At 53.9% G+C, this 21,663-nt stretch overlaps 5 protein-coding genes across 9 annotated transcripts in view; 2 read left to right on the top strand and 3 right to left on the bottom strand.

Moving 5' to 3' along the window:
- Nucleotides 1-7: 7 nt before the first annotated feature.
- On the bottom strand, nt 8-4,258 carry ANAPC2 (anaphase promoting complex subunit 2). Its single transcript, XM_032232934.1, has 12 exons — nt 3,580-4,258; nt 3,377-3,509; nt 3,113-3,278; nt 2,883-3,002; nt 2,669-2,786; nt 2,395-2,576; nt 2,164-2,305; nt 1,898-1,973; nt 1,569-1,772; nt 1,170-1,299; nt 658-893; nt 8-419 (listed from the first exon to the last, which is right to left on the bottom strand). The coding sequence occupies exons 1-12, from the start codon at nt 4,173-4,175 to the stop codon at nt 207-209; spliced, it is 2,316 nt and encodes a 771-aa protein (XP_032088825.1). The 5' UTR covers nt 4,176-4,258; the 3' UTR covers nt 8-206.
- Nucleotides 4,206-4,974, top strand: SSNA1 (SS nuclear autoantigen 1). The gene is made up of 3 exons (XM_032232941.1): nt 4,206-4,337; nt 4,437-4,636; nt 4,719-4,974. Exons 1-3 carry the CDS (start codon nt 4,286-4,288, stop codon nt 4,818-4,820), a joined length of 354 nt encoding a protein of 117 aa, XP_032088832.1. The 5' UTR covers nt 4,206-4,285; the 3' UTR covers nt 4,821-4,974.
- Nucleotides 4,975-5,891: 917 nt separating this feature from the next.
- TPRN (taperin) lies at nt 5,892-14,313 on the bottom strand. Of its 2 annotated transcripts, XR_004256635.1 has the most exons (5): nt 12,570-14,313; nt 8,760-8,922; nt 8,289-8,407; nt 7,207-7,373; nt 5,892-7,123 (listed from the first exon to the last, which is right to left on the bottom strand). XR_004256635.1 is itself a non-coding variant. In XM_032232935.1 (4 exons), the coding sequence occupies exons 1-4, from the start codon at nt 14,244-14,246 to the stop codon at nt 7,311-7,313; spliced, it is 2,022 nt and encodes a 673-aa protein (XP_032088826.1). In that variant the 5' UTR covers nt 14,247-14,313; the 3' UTR covers nt 5,892-7,310. The 2 variants fall into 2 exon arrangements, 1 of the variants encoding a protein (XP_032088826.1); XM_032232935.1 differs by having other exon boundaries at nt 5,892-7,373.
- Nucleotides 14,314-17,562: 3,249 nt separating this feature from the next.
- Nucleotides 17,563-18,342, bottom strand: TMEM203 (transmembrane protein 203). The gene has a single exon (XM_032232950.1). The coding sequence runs from the start codon at nt 18,269-18,271 to the stop codon at nt 17,858-17,860; it is 414 nt and encodes a 137-aa protein (XP_032088841.1). The 5' UTR covers nt 18,272-18,342; the 3' UTR covers nt 17,563-17,857.
- A 53-nt stretch (nt 18,343-18,395) lies between these two features.
- Nucleotides 18,396-21,663, top strand: part of NDOR1 (NADPH dependent diflavin oxidoreductase 1) — a 41,112-nt gene continuing 37,844 nt past the window's right edge. For 3 of the 4 annotated variants that reach the window (XM_032232947.1, XM_032232948.1, XM_032232945.1), the window contains exons 1-4: nt 18,396-18,616; nt 20,035-20,169; nt 20,613-20,690; nt 21,070-21,167. In XM_032232947.1, coding sequence (XP_032088838.1) covers nt 20,035-20,169; nt 20,613-20,690; nt 21,070-21,167 — 311 coding nt within the window. In that variant the 5' untranslated portion in view covers nt 18,396-18,616. Of the gene's footprint in view, nt 18,617-19,812; nt 19,876-20,034; nt 20,170-20,612; nt 20,691-21,069; nt 21,168-21,663 lie in introns of all 4 variants that reach the window. The other variant, XM_032232946.1, reaches the window with a different exon arrangement.

Below are 21,663 nucleotides of genomic sequence, written 5' to 3'. Positions count from 1 at the left end.
CAATGGCTCACAGAAGCCACTTTATTATGAACCAGGAAATCCACCAAAATAAATGTTTTGCTAGCAGCCCCTTGGGCTGCACAGACACACACACGCACACGCACACACACGCACTATGGCCACATGCACCAAGGCGAAGCAAGGTAGCACCACGGACCAGAGTCTGAGGGTGGCCCACACCTGTCAAGCCCCCCGGAACGGACAGATCAGTTGCAGCTTTTGTGCAAGCGATAGACGCCCCCCGAGAAGCCGAGCTGCTGGTCCTGGACCTTCCTCTGGAGGAAGGCCTGCAGCTCCTGGATGTCGATCTCGGCCACCATGGGGCTCGTCATCACGAAGATCTTCAGCATGCTGTGGATGCGCTCCAGGGGGAGGCTCTCCAGGTTGGTCAGCATGGCCTGGATGTAGGTCCAGAAGAGCTGCGAAGGGGACACGAGGACACAGAAATAAGGCCGAGGCAAAGGTTAGAACGCTTGCGGCTGAACAAAGCTGGGCTCTGGCTCAGGTGCTTCTGGGATCCAGCCAGCCCTCAGCGGGGAGGCTACCATTGTGCTGGACAAGGGTGGGTCACTCAACCGAGGGCCAGTGCTCAGAGCCCAGATGCTCTCAGGCTTCCCCTCCTTAGCCAGGGAGGCCTCTCCTTCCCCAGATGAGCACCTGCAGCTCCTCCTCCTTCTGGTCCGCCTGGGAGGCCATGGCTGAATCCCCCTCCTCGTCGCTATCGATCAGCACCACCTTCTCGCCCTGGTCCTTCAGCTCCTCCTCGATCACTGTGAAGGTCCCTGGGGGCTCCTCCCGCAGCACCCCTTGCTGCAGCCAGAGGGTCATCTTGCGCCGCAGGGAGGCCGCAGGCACCTTCAGAGCCTCACTCAGCTCCTCCAAGGTCCAGGTGCCTGCAAAAGAGGCACCCACCCTGCTTAGTGCCCCCATAAGGAAGGCTCCCCAAGGAGGGAGCCAAGGCTTCGGGGCGGAGGCAGCACTTCGTGTAGAGATGCCCAAGGAGGACCTCCTGGTAGGAAACCTCCCATTTATCCACCTCGACGCTGCCAAATGCGTCCCTCCCCCGGTGGCCACGTATGACCCACGCCTGTGCACGTACGCATACGTATCTGCGGGCCCTTCCACGGAAGACTGGAGGGCAGAAGCCGGAGGCTTTCAGGGAGACCTACTTTTGCCCTGGAAGTGCAGGATGACGGCTGCGTGCACTGGCGACACAGACAGGGAGAGCGTGCGGTCTGCCAACTCCACCTCCAGGTTCACCAAGCCCAGGTGATGCTTCCAGTTCAAGGTCCTCATGGCCTGCGAAGGAGCCACCGGAGAGAATTACGGTTACTCAGCTGAAGGACCAGGAGCTCCTGGCCGGCGCCCCAGCCGCCACATGTCTTGTTCCGCACGGGAGAACATGGCAGGGTGTCCTGGGCGAAGGGAGAGGGAGATGGCAAGGAAGGAAGAGCCGAATCCTAGAAGGGAGCTAGGCTGTACGTGGAGGAGAAACAGGCAGCCTCCTCCGTGGCCAGCTGCAGAAGAGGCCCATGGCTGAGCTTCCTGCAGACGGAGGACTCGCCTACCTTCAGCTTCTCGTACTTCTTAGCGTAGGCCTCCATGGCCTCCTTGATCTGCCCTGGGAGCTCCAGCTTCTCCTCCTTCAACGCGGGCCAGAACTCACTGGAGAGGATGATGGCCACGAGGCTGAAGGGGGGCCTTTCCTGCTCAGGCAGCTTCTGCTCCTCGTCACGAATGTTGGCATTGATGCGCCTGGAGTCCCCCATGTCCTGCGTGGGAGGGACAAAAGGAACGGGGGCAGCCAAGCTCAGCTGGACAGGCCGCAACGGGGCCTTTAAACCAGCCTTCGGAGGGACCCGGGTGGTCTGGCAACGTCTCTATGGGGAGCACCTACTTTTAGCATGACCTCGCAGTAGTGCATGTGGGCCTCTCCAAAGCGCAGCTTCAGCAGTTCCACATTTCGGATCTCCCTGAAGTGAGAAGGAGGAGGAGGAAGGGCTGTTGCTGAGGCCGCTGCTGCTCCCATTCTGCAGAGGAGACTCTCTGGAGCAAGCAGGGGCAGAGAGGCTCCACCTGCGCCACAATCCCCGGCCAGCCGCAGCAGAGCAAAGGGAGGCCTCGGCTGGCTCTGCCTCAGCTGCGGGACCTCCTGGGCCTCACCTCTCGGCACTGTAGTTGAACTGATGCAGCAAGCGTTCAGCCAGCAGAGTGCGGTACTCATTGATGAAGATCTCCTTGCTGCCGTAGATGCTCACCAGCAGGCTGATGATGTCCGAGGAGCGGCGCTTGGAACTGGACTTCCCTGGTAGGAGGGTGTGGGCAGAGACCAGAAGCATCACAGACCCGGTCCCCATCTCCCACCGGTGTTTTCCAACCGCAGCCTCAACTCACCTGGATCGGCATCGACCGGATCGGGCACCCAGTCCTCGGGTTCGGAGCCCTCGTCCTCGCTCTCTTGGCCATTCTCCAGTGTCACCGGGTCAGCTTTGGAGAGCTCATTGGCCAGGTCAGCCGATCCTTCAGCATCCCCCGTCAGGCCTGCCACAATCTGCCGCACAGTATCCTCCCTGGTCCTGCGGGGGAGCGGCCGATGGTGAACCACCCAAACTAGAGCCAGCCATCCCGACTCACATCAGGGAAGGCCCACCAAGCCCCTCTTCCTCACCTCAGGTATTTCCGGATGGGCTCACAGGCCACTTCCAGGATGACCATGGAGGAGTCCAGCTCCCGCAGGGCTTTGATAGCTGAGATGTAGAGGGTGATGATGTCCGAAGTGTTCACCCCTGAAACAGAGAGGAGGAGGAGGAAGGGGGGACTAGATGCCAGATTCCCTCAGGGAGGAAACGCTGGGCAGAAGGAAGGGCCTTGCCGTCACCCACCAGGATGGAGGAGCCGTAGTTCCAAGGCGCTTTTCAGGGAGGTCAGGAGCTGCTGCCGCTGATTGGTCCTTTCCAGGCAATACTTCAGGTCTTCCACTGCAGGCTTCGACTCTGGGAAATCTGTAGCAGAAACCCGGGAGGAGGGAGGCTGAGGAAGGGCACCCAGCGCTGGGCGTTTTGGAGGGGAGGGGGTTGCCCTGCTCCGCTCAGCAGCTCCCACCGGGGCTCACCGCGGATGATGCTGAAGAGCTCCTCGATGCGCATGCTGGCATACAGGCGGTAGAAGAACCTCTGGACGTGGCACCGCCAGCGCTTCAGGGGGCTGCTGGGCAGGGATGCCCCGGTGCTGTCTTGCAGGAAGACCCTGCTGAGCCAGCCGATGACCTTCTCGATCCACTGGGGAGGGCACGGAAGGCGCCGGCCCTTAGCCAGGAGGGTCGGCGGGGCCGGGAGACCCCTCGCCCCTCTCCCCGCGGCGCCCCTCGCCCGCCCACCTCTTGGAACTCGCCCAGGAAGGAGCGCTCGTACTCGCCCCGGCAGCGCCACTCCACGCGCTCCTCGATCATCCCGTGCAGCACGTGGGTCACGGCGTCGGCGCTCACCCGCTCCAGCAGGTTCAGCTCGTGGCTGCGGGGAGAAAGGCCCCGCTCAGCGGCCCCGCCGGCCCCGCTCCCGACCCCCGCCCGCCGCTACTTACAGGATGGCGTTGAGCTGCTGGAACTGCTCCATGGCCAGCGGGCACCAGCAGCGCTCCTCCCCGCAGCCGCAGCCCCCGCCGCCCGCCTCCTCCTCGGCCCCGCCGCCGCCGCCGCGCTGCCGCATGTAGATGCGGAAGCTGCGGCCGTAGAAGCGGCGGACGGCCTCGCGGAAGTCTGCGGGGGGCGCGAAGAAGAGGACGGCGCGCAGCAGGGCCCCGGCTCTCTCGCGCGGGCCGCCCGGGCAGCAGCGCCCCGCCGGCCGCGCCCACTCCTCCAGCAAGCCCAGGCCGCGCAGGTAGGGCTCCAGGCGGCGGCGCAGCAGCCCGAAAGCCTCCAGCAGGCGCCGCGAGCACGGGGGCTCCCCGCCGGCCCGGCCCCAGAACTCGGGCGCCAGCCGGGCCTGCAAGTCCCGCTGCAGCACCTCCAGCAGCCACTCCTCCAGCGCCGCCAGCAGCCCGTGCCGCGCCAGCACCGCCGCCGCCGCCCGCAGGTCCTCGCCCGCCGCCGCCGGCCCCGCGCCTTCCGCACCCAGGCCCAGCGCGGCGGCCGGCACCAGGCCGGTGCTGAGGGCGTGCCAGGCGGCCGAGAGCTCCATCGCGCGGGCCGGCGGGCGGGAAGGCGGCCGTTGGAGGAGGAGGAAGAGGAGAAGGCGGAGCCGCCGGGCGGGAAGGCGGCCGGGCGGAGAGAGCGGCGGCGGCGGCGGCGATGACCCAGCAAGGCGCGGCGCTGCAGAGCTACAACAACGAGCTGGTCAAGTGTAAGGCTTTGGGGGGGGGCGTTGGGGGGGGTAGGAGCGGGGGTTGTTGGGGGGGGCTCGAGGCGGGGGTCCCTGAGCCCTGAGCGGCGCCCCCCGCAGGCATCGAGGAGCTGTGCGCCAAGCGGGACGAGCTGAGCCGGCAGATCCGGCAGGAGGAGGAGGAGAAGGCGAAGCTGCAGGGCGACCTCCGCCAGCTGACCGAGCGCCTGGCCCGCATCAACGAGACCCTGGCCCACAAGATGGCCTCGCGCAACGAGTTCGACAAGACCATCGCCGAGACCGAGGCGGCCTACATGAAGGTGAGAGAGCCCGGCCGCCCCTCTGCCTCCCCGCGCCCGCCCTTCTTCCTTCGGCCTGACCAGCCGCCCTTTCCCTCCCCAGATCCTGGAAAGCTCGCAGACGCTGCTTAACGTGCTGAAGAAGGAAGCCGGGAACCTGGCCAAAGCCACCGAGTCCAAGAGCCTCCCCGCCAAGGACAGCTGAGGGGGTCTGGTGGGGGGGGGGGAAGCGGGGACCACCAAATAAAAGTTTTCTTGGATTTCTCAAAAGACTCTCCTGGAGCTTTCAATGGGGGGGGGCATAAGGTTTAGCAATAGCAATTAGACTTATATACCGCTTCATAGGGCTTTCAACCCTCTCTAAGCGGTTTACAGAGTCAGCATATTGCCCCCAACAATCCGGGTCCTCATTTCACCCACCTCGGAAGGATGGAAGGCTGAGTCAACCCTGAGCCGGTAAGATTTGAACTACAGAACTAGAAGTCAGCTGAAGTGGCTGCAGTACTGCACTCTAACCACTGCGCCACCTCTGTTCCTTACAGGGGGGCATGCGCCTTTCAGGGTCCCCTGGGCCCTTTTGCAACCCCCTTCACTGTGAAGCAGGTGGGCAGCAAGGGGGAGAGGGGCTCCCAGCAGCTGCATCACTGGTGGCCCCGTTGCCTGGCTTTCTTTGGGACACCCAGCCGTCCAGGTCTTTAGAAGGGACGTGGCCTTATTTATTATTTTGAAATGTATTTGCTGCCCATCTCAGTTTGAGGCAACCCTGAACTCTGAAGGGGAATTGGTGCTACCTTTGACTGATGCAACATACACACCCCTGGTGTCTCCAGCCCTACAGCTGACTTGGAAATGGCGAGAGGCTCCTGCAGTGCAGGGAGAGCGAAGGGACAGGTAGAGGAGGTGGAAGCTGTAGCTACAGCCGTCCTGGCAGCACAGGTAAATGCAAACAGCAAGGAAGGCTCCTCTGTAGGCATCCTCCCTGCCTGGTGTTTGCTCTGCCTACAAGTGGGCCTGGCCTGAAGAACACCTGAAGCCCGGTTAGTTTTGCCTAGCGAATAGAGATTTGTCTCCGCCGTTCAGCTTCCTTTCCCTCCAGCCTTCTATGCTTTCCCAGCTCCCCTGATCATGGATCCAGCAAAAGGGGCAGATGCTACAGGAATCTGAAGGTTAGAGTTGGTCAGACAGGGATCTCGCTGCAGGTTCATGTTGCAATTCTGCACATGCATGGATATACCAGCTGCACAAAACAGCCAAATAAATCACTCAACGGCAATCATGAAGAAATCACCTGTGTGGTTTAATGAACCTGGGGAGCCCAGTGACACCATTCAAAGGCGGAAGAGGAACGTGTACAGCAGATTCATTCCTCCAGCGGAGGACCCAGCGGAGTGTAAGATCAAAGCCCCAGCTTCCTCCATTAATAAACAATTAAGTGCAAAACATACAAGAGTGAATTAACTTGTTTTGATTTAAGATACTAAAGAGAAAGAAGACGCACAACTAGTCTCCGGGAGGCTTAAAACGCGGTCCTTTCGTCACAGGAGGCTCCTCCGCGTGGCTGAGCCCCGGACACAAAACACAACATCCGGCTCTTGCCTGGAGTGTTACTGAAATGCTAGTGACAGTGTTTTTACTCTGGTTTCCACAACCTGAATGCAGTGCTGGCCAATTAATCAGAAAAATAATCATCCTTCAGAGGATCCGACCAGCTGCTTTCTGGAAAATATGACGGCAAAAGGTTATCGCTATACTTTGGAGAGGAAGGATCGGAGGGCCAGGAGCCTCCGTCCCTTCTCCCAAGATTCAGGCTTGAGCTGAAAAACTTGGCTCTTAAGAGCTGAGCAGGGGAAGAGCCCCCAGCAGCGAAGCAGCACTTAAGTGGCACCGCGGGTGAAGGATTGGCCCCCTGACCCAGAGCTTCATGCAGACACAGGAGCTCTGAAAGCCTCGGTTACCAACACTTTGGATCTGGCAAGGAAAACGTGTGAGGCTCAAAAAAAAAAAAAAAAAAGACTACAAGGATCACCAATTGCCAACTTTCTACAGGATTCCAGTTGCCGCTAGATGCATCTTAAGAGACCACTGTACCGGCTGAGCTCCTGCACGGTTTGGTCACAGAACTGCAAGCAACAGGTTAGGGCGCCTATTTGCAATTGGCCCTTTGGGGAACTGGAATTTCCGTTAAAAAGTAACAAGAGTCCACTAGTACAGTTAGTCTATTAAAGGCAGCAGTATTTGTCATCATTTGCCCAGCTGAAAAACCCAATGGCCACTTCCGCTAAGTGTTTGGAACACAATTTCCCCAAGGGGAGCCCCGAGGCAATATTTTCCGTTGGGTTACAGCTGGCTTGCTTGTTTGTTCGGCGGCAGCTCGTTGCTGAGCCGCCTTGCGCACATCTGGCTGGAGGGAGCAGCTCAGCCTAGTGGCTCAACAGCAGTCTGAGCATTTGGCGGCCTTTCAGCATCTGGCCACTTCAGGTGCTTGTTTGTTTTCTCAGTACAGGAAGGCTGCAGGTTACAAAAAAAAAAACCAAGCTGCCAAAACGAGAGGTGCATTTGAACGTGAGGGGCCCTTCGGGGCATCTCAGTACCTGAGGAGGGAAGAGAAGTTTGGCTTGGTGCGCCACCTTTGTCTCTCCGGGTACCTGGTGGGGCAAAGGTGCCAAGGATATATTTCTTCAGCGGCGCTCAGGATTCAGAAGTAGAGGGCAGGTTCGCTACTGAAGTCAGAGAGGTGGCTTTTTTCGGAAGGGGTGAGCTGTGGGGAGACAAAAGGTAGCTGCCATGCTGCTTTTTTTTTTCCCCAGAGAAGTAAGTAAGTAAGATCTTTATTACGGTCAAAGACCAGCAATATATATTTGTCTTTACACTATATTAAAAATACTAACATTAAGATATAATTAAAAGTATTTACATTAAAAGTGGATAATAACATTATGGTCCAAAGATTGTTAAAGGTATGTCCAGATAATTGGTACAAGATGGTACTATACTGTAGCCAATTTTTTTCTTATGGACATTGCAGCAGCACAGAGCTTTGCCACTGCATACGTGGTAACCGGGTTAGTGTCCTGGAGGAGAAAGCCTAGATAAACATTGTCTGCCCTCCCTGGCAATCTCTCTAATAAGGGGAGAATATATGCAGACCTACAAGCTCTGTATAGCTCGCAGTGTAATAGTACATGTGAATTATCTTCCACTTCTCCTTTACCACAAATACAAACGTGTTTGGCTATAGGTGTTCTTTTATACCTGCCCTGGAGGAGTGCTGAGGGAAGAATGTTAAATCTGGCTCTGAAGAAAGCTATTCTTTGTTTTGGAGAGATCAGGTCATTCAGATATCTTGCTGATTCCCACACACCCTGTTTTATTCTGTCCCTACTGTGGAGAGGCAACCTATTTAATTCTTCTTGGAACTCCATGTCCCAGAGAAGAGAAATGCAACGAAGCAGAGCCCTGTGGCCCCGTAGAAAGGGCAGCCATTTAAAACTGGAATGACGTTGATGCCAGGTCTTACCTGTAGCACCAGTTTTCTTCTGAACCTTGCCTGCTACCTCTGCTTTATTGCAGACAAGTTTATTTTGTTCGCACGTTAAGAAGCTGCCACCCACTGATACCTCCCCACCCCCACAGTTGCAGGCAAAAAGACAAAACACGCCTGCCCAAGTCTTACCATGGCCGGCTGGTCAGTCTCCTGTGGAAGGGCTCCGACGCTTGAAGGCAACTTCTGGTGCAGTTGCTCCTGCCACTTGTTGAAGCCCAGGGAGTGCTTTGGAATGTAACCGGACAAACCTAGCAGAAAGGGTGAGTGCCCAGAGTCAGTAGAAGCATGAGGGGAAGACTAGGAGGGGATGGGGTGAGCAGAGATCCCGGAGGGTGGAAAGTCGTCATCCTCTGCAAAATCTCTACTGAGATGGACGTGGAAGTTTAAAGTTTCAACTTCCTGAATTTATTTCCTTCTATCTTAACTGGGGATGCCGGTGCTTTAACTGCAGGGGCTTAATATCCGCTTCCATTCCTGGATGTGGAAAGCACCAGATAATGGTGTCATCTCCTTACCCAACTCCCCTTTGTCATGATTGGGGAATCTGCCATAGGTTCAACCCAAAAGGTTTTGAAACAGGGTAGAAAAGGAGAGGCTTACCTGAGTTGACAGCAGTGTTTGCGCGAGGAATGCGGAAGGCGGGCGTCTCATCTACTTCTGTGGCGTATTCCTCCTCCTCCTCCTCCTCTTCCACCATTAAGGAGCCCTCAGATGGATATTCAAACATGGTTTGCAAGCTGGCCTCGTTGAAGGATATTTTCATCTGAAGGAACAAGAAAGAAGCTGCTTTGCAATTCCACCTCAAGTCTCAAAATTTCTAGCTTATTCCAGCAGGAATCCTTCCGTACTTTTGATTTCTGTAGCCATCTATGTCAACTGGTGACGAGACAGGCGAAGCCTCGCTTTTCAGTGGGAATCAACAGGCAGACCGAGGCCCTTTTGAACGCTTCAGGAAGTTTCCCAAGAGGACTGCAGATTCCCGTATTTATTGATATCCCTCCTTTATTATTTTTACAAATAATTCGAAGCAGTGAGCATATCTAACACATCACCATCCTCCTCCTATTTCCCGCACAACCATAATCCTCTGTGAGGTGGGATGGCCCAAATTTCACCCAAATAGGACAGGGCGCAAAACTCAGGATTTGCTGCTTTCCAGCCTAGTGCCTTAACCACTAGGCCAAACTACGAATCACTTTTGCTCCATTTTAGAAAAAAAAAACCATCATCTTCACTGTCGCCACTGAGTCTTGTTTTAAAGCAGCTACTTTAAAAATAAATTGTGTCCCAAACAAAAGCAATCTAGTTTAAAATAAACATCAACAGGGAAGCTTACAATGCTCACTTGTGCCCATTTAACTTTTTAATCCAATTTCAAGCATTGAAAAAAAAAAAGCAGAAGGCCAGTCCTCCAGCTATGGAAAATACATGACAAGCTGCAGTCTTGAGGTCCTCGTGGCAATGGCCAAATGTCCCCGTTCCACAAGAGAGAACTAGAACTTGAGGAAAGCAGGCTTGGCTGAGCTTAAAGCCTGTGAATGATTCATACAAAAAGCTTTTCAGTTTGTGTAGCCTCTGCAGCGTCTAATGGATAACTATTTTGTCATCATCCGTGCAGAAGCCAGATTTCCCTTGGTTCTCACCGCTACTTCCAGGAGTTTCCTTATTTATCTCTCCCTGGATCATCATTTTGCAATCAAATGCAAGCCAACACTGGGCCAAAATGCCAGAATGTCCTTGTGCAAGAAAGAAGGCCCTTAAAGTGATTGTCTTTCGGCCTGTAATCAACACCCTGAAGGATCCTGCAAGCAGAGCAGGATCAGGTGCCGCTGGGGAGATCCAAGTTTCAGACATTTCAGGCAAGTTTGCTCACACACACACACACACACACACACACACACATACACACACATTTTCTAACTCAGAAAGCATCTCCCCAAAAGAGATACTGTAAATATTGATTAAAACTGAACAGCAAGCAAGTTAAAACTCTTTTGACTGTGGCCAACTTCCAGTCCACCAGATTTTACTTTAAAGCACCAGGGTGGCCTGGAGATTAAGACAGTTGACCAGGAGAGAGGGGCCTTGGGCCCAAGCACGTCCTCAGTCAGGGAGGACTCTGGACGGCCCCTCTCTTTCTCCTTCACAAGAGCTCCTGCCAAGAACTACAATGGCTACTTGAACTCCAGGAAGGAGGACAAGAGAAGGGCAACCTTCATCATCAAAAATTAACCCAAGTTCTTTGAAACTAGTCCTCCTTGAATGAAGTCGGCAGGTTATTTTCTGGCCAACAGGTATCCTGTGGGCATAAGAGTAATTTCCAGGAATGTTTTATCATTCTTCTATAGCTCTTCTTCCAGCAGGACCCTCCTATCAATGCCCCTGTGTTTTCTTTGTTGACAGCAGCCTGAGCTCCCAAGCCAAGAGCCAGTAAGGGACAAGAGCCTTGCAGGAGCTGATCAGAAGCAGCACAAAGGGGGGGGAGGGGGGGCAAGCAGGTTTCCCTCTGGCGACTTATATAAAAGGCAACCTCAGCCGGAGAGGGGGAAGCTCTTCCCTTCCACACAGCTGGAAAAGGAGGGGGGGCATAACAGGCAGCCAGTTGAAGGACAAAGAAAAAAATGGCACTAGTCTTCAAAAAGGTGGCACGGAGCTAAGTTCAATTTAAAGATGTTATTAATTTCTTATTCTTTTTTCAAATATATTTTAAACTGTTTTTGTTAAAGATTTATACAGTGTATTGGTTCTGGGAAGTCAGGGGAGGGAAGGTTGGGGTGGGGAGGGAAGTATATTAGGCTTGAGGAGGGGTGTTAGGTTTTAAAATAATATGATTGTACATGTATACTGTTTTCTCTTATTTTCTCTTTAAAACTAAGATATGTCATGTATATTGAAATGGAAGTATAAACACCATTAAAAAAGAATGGAGTTTGCTTAGAAGCTGAAATACACCAAGTGAGTGAGAGGAAGAGTGGGAATCAGGGGAGAGAAGAAAGATAGGAAGAGAGGATAGGAGGATAAGAGAGAGGGTAAGGGGGGGAAGAGGAGGAGAATAAGGAGTGGAAAGAGGAGAGAGGAGGAGAAAGGAAGGGGAAGTAGAGTAGAAAAGGATGATGGAGGGAAGAAAGGAAGTAGGGAGGGGGAGGAGAGGGGCAGAAGAAAGGGGTGGATAAGGCATAAACAGGGTGTATGGAGAGCAGAAGAGCCAATAATTGGTTTTCATTTTTTTTTTTCCGGGAGTTGATGGCAAGACGAACTGATGTAATTAATAATTAGTACAATATGATATTGGCTATGTAATAGTATACATGCGATTATGTGTTATGAAAATGGAAAATAAAAAAAGTTTTGCTTAGAAAAAAGGTCGCGTGGAGGCAGGCGGGGGTGAGGGGGTGCGGGAACCTCTATACAAAAAAAAAAAAGAAGCCCAGCTAAGAAACAGTGCAGCAAAGTCTCAAAGGAAACTTGAGCTGCAAGGAAACGTATACATAAATAATTACCACCTCCACCTCCTCCTCCAGCCTGACCCTGGATATTGCGTAATAATTCGATCACTTTTACCTCACTTTCCCACCCTGCGTCTGCCACACCCAGTGAGAGGAATCCGTACCCATGGTGAGGCAACTGCATGAATCAGAAGGAAACTGGCTCTGTTTGGTTGGGCATGACTGAGTTTGGGAAGTGACAATTCCCCCCCCCCCCCCCAGCCTAGCAGTGGCCCAGGTGGTCGAAGAGTCCTAAAGTGAACGGCCTGCATCTCCCATCAGTTTCTAAGCAGTTGCGGAACAGGTCAGTGTGAAAAGATAGGAAGCCACCTATGCCCTGCAGCAACGGCAGATCTCTTTGGTGTCATCTTCAGCCTTGAAGGACGTCCCTGATCTGTGTGCGTAGACTATATAACTCTTTCCGCAAGAGAATCCTTTATCCTCCAATAAAAGCAGAGCGTTAAAAGATCACTATTTTTTTTAAAAAGAAACTTTCTAAACATAAACAATGCTTGTTTGGATAGGATCCACCACCACTAAATCACAGCGCCGGACCAAAGGACCCCAGGACAAGGAGGGCCCCTTCCTAATAATCCACAAGGGATGGATGACCTTTCCGAGTTCTTGTTTGCTATTTCACACAGGCTAGCTCTGTGCCCGCGTTAAAGTCTGGCCTGTTTATACCATCAGCTACTCGAGGGGGAACAGTGGCATATTATGCTCCCCTGGGCACATGCAGGCAGCTTAATCCACCGTTCTAAGGCCCCCCTAAACAACCTATGAGATCGAGAGGCCCTGCGGTAGTTGCACAACAGTGGCCAAGGCTCTCTTGCAGCCAATTCCTGCTCACCTCCGCACTCTGCAAATATTCAGTAGAAGCATAACTGAAATATGAGTGGTCAGCAAAGGCGTCAAACTGGTTTACCTTTTTGCGCCGAATGCCCGATTTGCTCATGCAGGACTTCTTGAGAGAAAGGTAGCCGCCGATCACTTCGATCTCATTGACGGTGGGATAGCGTTTTTTGACCCGACCCGATTCCTGCGGGAGGGCTCCCATCGGCGCTTCCGTTCGGCTTTGCTCCTCTTCCTCCTCCTCCTGCAGCCAGGCTCTGCTGAAGCGCTCCAGGCCGGCCGTGGGGGGCTTCCTTTTGGGCACTACGGTGAAGGTGTTGTTGGTGCGAGTAACGGAGCCAGTGGAAAGGGGCCTGTAGGTGGGCAAGGCAGGCTCCTCCGTCTCCAGAGCCAAGGCACCTTCTCGGGGCACATGGAAACCCTCCAGCCTGGGGCTGAAGACTTTCAAGGGTGGCATGGCTGTTACCAAGTCCTCGTCTATGTAAGTCACGGGCACCGGAGCCTCTGCCGACTTCTCCTCGGGGGCAGCGGGAAGGGCCTCGGCGGGCCGAGGAGGCGCCTTTTTCCGATGGGGCACAAAGAGGAAGGAGTTGCGGGAATTGAGCCGCAGGCTGGCCAAGGCACGCGCCTGGAGGTCGTGAGCAGGGATGGCATCGAGATCGGGCTTCGGGGCTGGGTGGATCTCAAAGGAACAGCTGGAGCTGAAGAGCGGGCTGGGCCGGGGAGGACCGTCTGAGGTTCGGCCGGCCGGAGTGGCACTGGACGGCGGGGACGGCTGTGGCGAGGTCTCAAGGGCAGCGGCAGCCTCGGACTTTGGCTTCTCCACCTCAGCTTCTGGCGGAGAGGAAGGTGTGGGGCTCCCGGAGGATGGCACGGCGTTGGAGGTGGAGGCCACATCGCGCTGACCGGGACTGCCAGGAGGAGGCGGAGGGGCAGCAGCGCCCTCCTCCTCCTTTGCACCCTCATTACTGAGCCCAGAGATGGCGCGGAGGCGGGGGCGGTGTCCCCGCGGATTCACCACGAAGGAGTTGGAGCCGATTTTCTGCAGGAAAACGCCGGCGCGTTGAGCATCGGGCGGCGGGGCCGGGCGGGCGGCGAGGGTCCCGGCCGGCGGGGGCACCGTCAGGGCAGGGCCGTCGCCTCCTCGACCTTTGCCTTGGGCCGCGCGGTCGAACTTCTGCAGCAGCCGGCTGACCAGACCGGAATCGGGGCCGGCGAGCGGCGGCGCTTCGGACTCATAGACGACCACTTGGGCCGCGCGGATTTCGGTGACGGGAGGGCCGTGCCGGGCGAGCAGCTCTCGCAGCTGGGACCTCTGACGGCCGCCTTCCGCGGGCTCCGCCGCGTCGCTGGACTCGATGATGAGGATGTTCTCGGCGCGGATGGTGCGGATGCCGGGCATGGCCCCGTAGAGCTGCAGCAGCTGCGCCAGGGCCGGGGACTCGGCGGGCGGAGAGCGGGGGGGAGCCGGGACCGGGAACTCGCAGGCGCCCCTCCGCCGCCGCCGCCGCCGCTCGCTCTCCAGGCGCATGAAGGGGTTCTCCCGCAGCGGGCCCAGGCTCTCGGCCACCACCGACCCCGCCTCGACCGCCTCGGAGCTCTGGCCGGGCCGCGGAGCAGAGCCCCGGCCGCGTCCCTGGCTCATGCCGGCCGCCAGCTTGGCCCGCTTCCGCTCCAGAAGGGCCAGCTTCCAGGCCGGCGCCTCGGCCGCCGCCGCCTCCTCCGCCGCGGTCTCCCGTAGGCCGCTCATGGCCAGCCGGCAGCCTCCCACCTGGCCGACCGGCCGCGCCGCCGCTGCCTCCTCCAGCGACTTCCTGGGCTCGCCGACGATAGCGCCGCCCACCGACCGCAGAGGAGACGCCCCGGCGGAGCGGCCGACCCGATTGGCTGTCGCGGAGGAATCCCGCCTCTGCGCACGAAGGACGGCCCCCCGGCTAGCCACTCGCGACGTCTCGGGGCGTGGCCGATTTTCAGCGTGGAGCCGCGGTCGGCAGTGTCACTCATTGGACGGGAGGCGGGACGGCTCCGCCCAGCCTATGGCGGAAGTCTCACATTGGTTGTTGTTTTTTTTCGTTAGGTAAGCGGAACGCTCGTTGCTGAGGGCTTGGGACCTAGTGGCGCTTTTCGGGCGGAAGCGGCTTCGGGCGTAGCGCTAAGCGAGAACATCCCGCAGGCCTAAGGGTAACGCTCCGTCGAATCAGGTCAAAGGAGCCACGAAGAAGCCCCGCCCTCCCACGAGCAAGCGAAGTCTTATTGGGCAGGAGTCGCGTCTTTTGGAGAAACTCGTCAACGATTGGTCGGGAGCCTTGCTCCCGCTAGCTGGGGATTCTGGGAATTGGAGTCAGGCAAGAATGGGCTCCCGGGGAGCGACTTGGCAGCCTTTTCACCTCCGGAATCTCCCCTGCGGCCCTTCTGAAGGCGATAGGATAGATGCCCCGCCGTCCCCCGTGTCTGGCCGTCTCCACACGCTCTTAGAGAAGCTAACATAATACATGCAAAGCTGCCAAACGAGTATAACACTGCAGTAGGTTTGCCTGCAAGACCAGTCCGGCCAAATTTAAATATAGTTAGTTTGCTTTTAGGGTGGGTCTGTTGTGAGTCCAGGCAATTTGGTTAATTAAATATACTATGTTCCAGTGGGCCATGAGTCAGCCTATTTCCCAAACACAAGAAACTACACCCAGAAGCAAACTATCCATGTTATATAACTATATTTAAGGCTGCCATATTTGCTCATCTATTTTTTCCACATTTTTTCCCACTGGCACTCTTCCACCAATCCAGATCATGGCATTTATTAGCTAAATCTCTCCATGCAGCCCACATGAGCCAAATCCAAATCTTTAATCCTGAAATTGGTTATTTCAAGCACCTTGACAATGTGCAATTTTAGAAAGGCTGCTGGACTATGATCCAGCCCACAAGCACTTACTTCACTTTCAGCTACATACTTGTAATTGAATGCCATCGGTTTCATTGGAGTTCACCCTCTCTCTCTCTTGCAGGGGAAGCAGTGCAAGAAGCCCTGCTCACTTTTGATTGTGTGCCATTAGCAATGAACTTGGAAGTATACCCTTGCAAAAGGAATTCTGTATAAAACTGCCTGCCATTTTTGATTACGGTTGTTTTAACATCTACATCTTCAAATAATGTTTACCATCTCAGATATTTCCTCTAATGTAACTAAAGGTCTCATTTTCCTTCTACAATATATATTCAGTTAACATTAGCATTATTTTCCCCCAGAGAATATACTTCTATTCATTGTTAATCTTGCATTTCATTTCATACCTTCATATCATTGTTGAATTATTTCACAGCATAATTATATCATCATTTACTTTTTCCAATTAAGACATAAGTGTATCATTTTTCATTTCCAAAATTTTGTTTTTTTTCCCTTAGCCATTGATAAAACAAGTCCCATATCTTATAAAATTGTTCATCCTCTTGCTCTCTAATTTCAAATGTCAATTTACTCATTTCGGCACAGTCCATTATTTTTCGAATGATTTCTTCCTCTTTTGGTATTGTTTCATTTTTCCAGTTTTTTGCAAATACAATTCTGGCTGCTGTTAACACATTTACAATCAGATATTTTAAGTCTTTGTTGTAGATTTCTGGTAAGATTCCCAATAAAAAGACCTCTGGTTTAAAGTCTATTTGTTTGTGTATCATTTTCTCCAACCACATGTGGATTTTAGTCCAGTATCTTTTGGCTTCAGTGCAAGTCCACCACATGTGGTAGTATGAGCCAGGTATCTGGTGACATTTCCAACACTTTTCTGATTTATTCTTGAACATTCTTGCGATTCTGGTCGGGGGTAGGTGCCACCTGTAAAACATCTTATAGAAGTTTTCTCTATATGCAGTAGACATTGTCATTTTGTAATTTTGAGACCACAATTTCTGCCAATTCTCTAAATCAATCCCATACTTAAAATTTTTGTATGTGATGATGGTTTTTTTTTCTTTTTTTTTTTCTTTTCCATTCCTTTTTTGACCTTTTTTTGCCCTTTTTGGCCTCCCCCTCCTCCCCCTACCCCTTTTTTTTTCCTTCTCTCTCTCCCTTGTTTTATTTTGTTGTTTTTGTTTCTTAAACCCTAGCTTATTGTGGTGCTTATCAAATATACAATAGAGAGATACGGGATGTATAAACTTAGTAGGGATGCACCTGTGATTAAACGACATATTATATGTGAAGATGGGTTTTCCCTTCCCCCCCCTTTTTTTTCCATCCTCTCCCTTTCCCATTGTTGTCTGTGTAATAAAAAATAAAAATAACTTTAAAAAAAAACAAAAAACTGCCTGCCATTTTTCAAACATTGCTGTCAGTTATTTCTCAAAACACACCCAGCTTTCCTTTCAGCGTTTATTGTATTGTATTGTATTGTATTATTTGTATGCCGCCCTTCTCCGGGAGGACTCAGGGCAGCGAACAATTCAAGGGGGGAAAAAAGGGGAATATAAAAGACAAAATACAAATAATAAAAGTAGACAACAGTCGCACAACCATACATGTCGAGAGGGGAGGGAACTCATCACCCCCAGGCCTGCCGGCAAAGCCAGGTTTTGACAGCTTTTCGGAAGGCCTGGAGAGAGGTGAGGGTCCGAATCCCTGCGGGGAGTTCATTCCAGAGGGCCAGAGCTGCCACAGAGAAGGCCCTCCCCCGGGTAATAGCCAGGTGGCATTGGCTGGTAGATGGCACCCGGAGGAGGCCAACCCTGTGAGATCTAATGGGTCTATGAGAGGTAATTGGCAGCAGGCGGTCTCTCAAGTACCCAGGTCCAATACCATGAAGGGCTTTATAAGTTACGACTAGCACCTTGAAGCGTATCCGGAGTCTGATCGGTAACCAGTGCAGCTCGCGGAGGATAGGTGTAACGTGGGTGTACCGAGGTGCACCCACAATCGCTCGCGCAGCTGCATTCTGGACGAGTTGAAGTCTCTGAATACTCTTCAAGGGCTGCCCCATGTAGAGCGCATTGCAGTAGTCCAGTCTTGAGGTCACAGGGTGTGAGTGAAACCAAATCTCAGCCTTGGGAAGAAAAACAAAAGTCTTACATACTGGCTTTACATTTTTTTATTCTTGATTTTAATCAGAGCTCTCCCAGATGTTTCATCCTTCAGAAATCAGAGTTCAAAGGCAGAACAGAAAGGCTGCCACACCTCCCAGAGCACAAGAAGTATTGCCTGGGAGGGCAGGAAGAGGCCTTCATTGCGGTCTAGGCGGAAGCTTTCAGTCTTGGCTGTCAGGAAGCAGGCGCAGCCGGTCAGAGAATCTCCCAGTGGAGTCCCGGTCGAGAGCGGCCTGGTCGTTCCTGCCAAGGCGCCTCCTCCTCCTCCTCCTCCTCCTCCTGCTAATTGACTCGGCAGGCGCGGATCATGAGGAGCTGAAGCAGGATGAAGACGGGCGACATGATGAGCCCGTACCAGAGCGGCTCGTGACTCTGCTCGCCCAGCTTCTGGCACAGCAGCATCTCGAAGACGAACTTGAGGCTGAGCAGCGTCAGGATCCAGAAGAGGCGCAGCACCGCCAGCCGCTTCTCGCCGTCCTGGAAGAGGCGCACCGACACGATGGCCGTGAAGTAGGTGCTCAGCCCGTCGGCGGCGAAGAGCGGCGCGAAGACGCTCCACCAGCTCAGCCCGGCCGCCGCGCCGTCCGCCTTCAGCGCCAGCAGACCCGACGTCGCCAGCAGCGCCGCCGCCTGCAGCAGCAGCTCGAACGGCGCGAAGCCCAGCCACTGCACCAGCTCCCGCAGCGAGAACAGCATCCCCGCCGCAGGATCTCCCCCGCGCCCGGGGATCCGCAGGGAGGCGCTTCCGGCGCGCTCCTGTGACGTAGGCGGCGGGCGCGGGCCCCTTGCGCGAGGGGGGGCGTGGCCACCCCCGGCTAGTGGGCGGGCACGTGTGCTTGGCCCCAGTGGAGGGAACGTCGCCGGGCGGCCGGGAACAGCGGCTCTTCCTTCCTCCCCCCTCCTCCCCCCCGCCCAGCTCTCTCTCTCTCCCTCCGGCCCGAGGCGGGAAGGGTCCGAAAGCAGCCCCGGCCGGCACCTCCAGCGGAGCCTCCTTTCTCTTCCCCCCGCTGGCTGGTCTCGGCGCCCCTGAGGAGAGAAGAGGTCAGGCGAGGCAGAGGCTGGCGGCCCCTCCCTCCCTCTGGCCCGCGGGCCAGGATGGGGGGCGAGGGCTGCTCGGAGCGGGAGGGGGGGGGTCTCTTGTTGTATAGAAGCTGCTGTGCAGGCGAGCAGAAAGGAGGAAGGGAAACGCCTGTCACTTTGCACAGGGCTTAAAATGCAAACGTGGGCACACAACACACACAACGCACAACACACACACAGAACTGCAGTTCAGATATCATGAATCCCGTGGGGGGAGGGGCGGGGGGAGCCTTCAGTGTGGAGGTGCTAGACGAAGGCTGGACTTCCATGAATAGAATGGTTCCCCCCTCCCAAAATGGTTTTTATTCTTTATTCTCTTACACACCATTTTAAGCATACATTCACCTAATAGTTGTTATTCTTCACACCTTATTTGTTATTCCATTTAATAGGTTGTAATATATACAGTTTGGGTTGCTTTATTTACCATCCCTTCCGCCTGTTTTTTTTATTAAAAAGTTTTAATAAGTTTTACAATTTTATACCTTTCCCCTTACCTCCCTGCCCCCCAATCCCACATCCCTTCCCACCCTTCCGCCTGTTGTAACACCTCCTTGTTTTCCCTTTCTTTTCTCCCTCCCTTCTCTACTGCCCTCCTCCTCTCCTTTTCCTTCCTTCCTTCTCTCTTCCCTTTCCTACCTTCTCTCCTTCTCTCTCCCATCCTCTCCTTACCTCTTTCTTTCTTCCCCCCTTCTTCCTCTCATTCTCTCCTCCCCTCTTCCTTTCTTTTTCTCTTGTTATAGGTGTTTCTTTCAAATCTCAGTTTATGTTTCCTTGGGATGGTTTTTCCGTAAACCCAAATATAATTTGGTATCATTTCTCATTCCCTTACTTTGGCTAATCTGTCCTATATGGGTTTTTTTCCCCCCAATAGGAGGGTTTCTAAGGTCCTCCTCCTATGCACTCTTGAAATGTGCAAAGACACCGCTAAGTGGTTATTATGCATATGGGACGCAGCTCTTGTTTTAGTCTACCGATGCTACTACGCCACTTCAGTTAGATCACCGGCTGGTTTAAGGCATAATGTGCAAGTCATACATTGCAATAAATCCATTTTATGCACCCTTAATTTGACAGGAGAAACCTTTTGTCTGAAAGAGGCCACGTTTAGCTTTTGAACCTCCCTCGCTGGTCCCTTTTTCAATTGTTTAATCTAGGTGAGCCTAGATTCCCAGTGGTGGTTTTGCCTGGTGATTTTCCCCAGCCTCAGGAGGCAAAAGGTTTGTACAGCTGGGCAGAGGTCAAGAGAAAAGTTTGCTTTGTCTTCCCCTTGTTTCCACCGACAACGGCACCTCCTTCGTTCCACTGTGGAATTCTTAAACTGGGAAAGTTGTGCCTCCGTCCTAATTCCCGGATGTCTTCGTCCTGCTCCCCTTCAGATGGCAGCACGGAAGATGCTGGTGCTTTATGGCAGCCAGACAGGAACTGCCCAAGATAATGCCGAGAGGGTCGGCCGAGAAGCCAAGCGATGCCATTTCCACTGTAAGGTTGAGGCCCTGGACGACTACCATGTGGTGAGTAGCAGCTATGATGACTTTGCAGTGATTTCGGCCTACATATCTGTAGAAAACCATCCCGTCTTAGCTTATGAAGTGGCCTAAGCTCAGCTTTCCGACCTGTGGAAGGAGCCCCTCCCTTGGTCGCATACCCACGCACCCTTAAAAGGTGGTCAAAAGGGACAGCATCCAGCCAGAGGAGGTCAACCTTTCGTGGTTTTCCCGGAATTGGGCGGGAGCTGCTTCTCACATTTATTGATTTCATTCATTTCAATAGCCACCCATCTCTACAAGTGGTGCTTTTGCCATTTTAGCCGCCCCCCAAATAGAAATGTGTTGGTGGAAAGATGGGTCAGCAGTGAAATCGACGCTCCTGGGGGGGGGAAAAAGAGCCTTGCTGGCTGGCCTTCGTTAGGAACTAATTGCAACCCTCTCTGTGTCGTTGCGTGGCTTCTCGGAAGGCAAACCTGATCAATGAGCCGCTGGTGGTATTTGTCTGCGCAACCACAGGACAAGGAGACCCTCCCGACAACATGAAGGTCAGTTCAGAAACCCTCCCCTTGTTCCTGGGGAGGGGGAGGGGGGGCAGACAGCCATGAACAAAGCTCGCTCCCTTCCATCCCTGATTGTGATACTTGATTGGGCTCCAATCCTTTGGCATCAGAGTTTTCCCCCCGTCTGTGATTTGGGCCGAGGAAGGCTCTGAGCCGGAGAAGAGCCTTTGCCTGCGTGGCTCAATGTGGCTGACCTGGCTAACACCGCTCGGTCTTTTCCTTGCCGGTCAGCAGGGGTGATGGTGCCATTCAGCTTTGGCTCCCCCCCCCCCCAATGGGGCTAGAGCCAAATTCCCAGGACAAGGTTCCTTTGGGGGGAAGCTTCCACATAACGTCTTCCTTGCGGACTCCTTTAATTTTCCAGAATTTCTGGAAGTTTCTATTCCGGAAGAACCTGCCTCCCACTTCCCTGTGCCAGATGGACTATGCTGTTCTGGGGCTGGGGGATTCCTCCTATCCCAAGTAAGTGTCGCTTCTCTCTCAGGGGAATCAATAGTTCTTGGTCACGTTGAGGCCTCCAGCCTTCTGCGCTGCTGACTAGGCTTTGGGGCTCTAGATCTTCGTCAAAACAAAAAAAAATGTGGGGCAGAATTAGCTAATGGGGGGGGGGAATCTAAACTTTATTAATTCTGATTTGCACAAAAACAGGTAACTGAAATGCTAGGCGAGTGGGACGTTTTCCTTTTTTGCTTGTCTTTGAATAAAAGCATCCGCTATATTCTGAATAAGATTTTCAAACCACTTTTTCTCCTGCAACTTTCGGTCCCCCCCCCCACTCCCCCCTTTTTCTTTTGTCCTATGGTGGCAGTGGCTCTTGTCCCTTAAGAACCTTTAGGCTCCTCTGTGGTGCTTAGCATTACAAACTCTCTTCGCTCTTCAGGGGGCACATCCAGGGGGGCCAATGCGTTGCTCAGGTTGCTGGTGAACAGATTCCTCCCATCTCTCCCCCACACACACA

This window comes from Thamnophis elegans, chromosome 16, assembly GCF_009769535.1.
Source record: "Thamnophis elegans isolate rThaEle1 chromosome 16, rThaEle1.pri, whole genome shotgun sequence".
NCBI classification, from domain to species: Eukaryota; Metazoa; Chordata; class Lepidosauria; order Squamata; family Colubridae; genus Thamnophis; species Thamnophis elegans.
This window is presented reverse-complemented; position numbering and strand designations above follow the sequence as displayed.

Bases quoted from the DNA above. Each gene is read 5' to 3' on its own strand.
- ANAPC2 (XM_032232934.1), bottom strand. From the start codon at position 4,175: ATGGAGCTCTCGGCCGCCTGGCACGCCCTCAGCACCGGCCTGGTGCCG. The intron at 3,003-3,112 runs GTGAGCCCCGGT...TTTCTGCTACAG, and splicing joins GCTCTTCAGCATCATCCGCG to ATTTCCCAGAGTCGAAGCCT. The intron at 2,787-2,882 runs GTGGGTGACGGC...TCTCTGTTTCAG, and splicing joins ACTACGGCTCCTCCATCCTG to GGGTGAACACTTCGGACATC.
- SSNA1 (XM_032232941.1), top strand. From the start codon at position 4,286: ATGACCCAGCAAGGCGCGGCGCTGCAGAGCTACAACAACGAGCTGGTC. The intron at 4,338-4,436 runs GTAAGGCTTTGG...CGCCCCCCGCAG, and splicing joins CAACAACGAGCTGGTCAAGT to GCATCGAGGAGCTGTGCGCC. The intron at 4,637-4,718 runs GTGAGAGAGCCC...TTCCCTCCCCAG, and splicing joins CCGAGGCGGCCTACATGAAG to ATCCTGGAAAGCTCGCAGAC.
- TPRN (XM_032232935.1), bottom strand. From the start codon at position 14,246: ATGAGCGGCCTACGGGAGACCGCGGCGGAGGAGGCGGCGGCGGCCGAG. The intron at 8,923-12,569 runs GTAAACCAGTTT...TTGTTCCTTCAG, and splicing joins CGGGCATTCGGCGCAAAAAG to ATGAAAATATCCTTCAACGA. The intron at 8,408-8,759 runs GTAAGCCTCTCC...CCTTTCTGCTAG, and splicing joins AAACACTGCTGTCAACTCAG to GTTTGTCCGGTTACATTCCA.
- TMEM203 (XM_032232950.1), bottom strand. From the start codon at position 18,271: ATGCTGTTCTCGCTGCGGGAGCTGGTGCAGTGGCTGGGCTTCGCGCCG.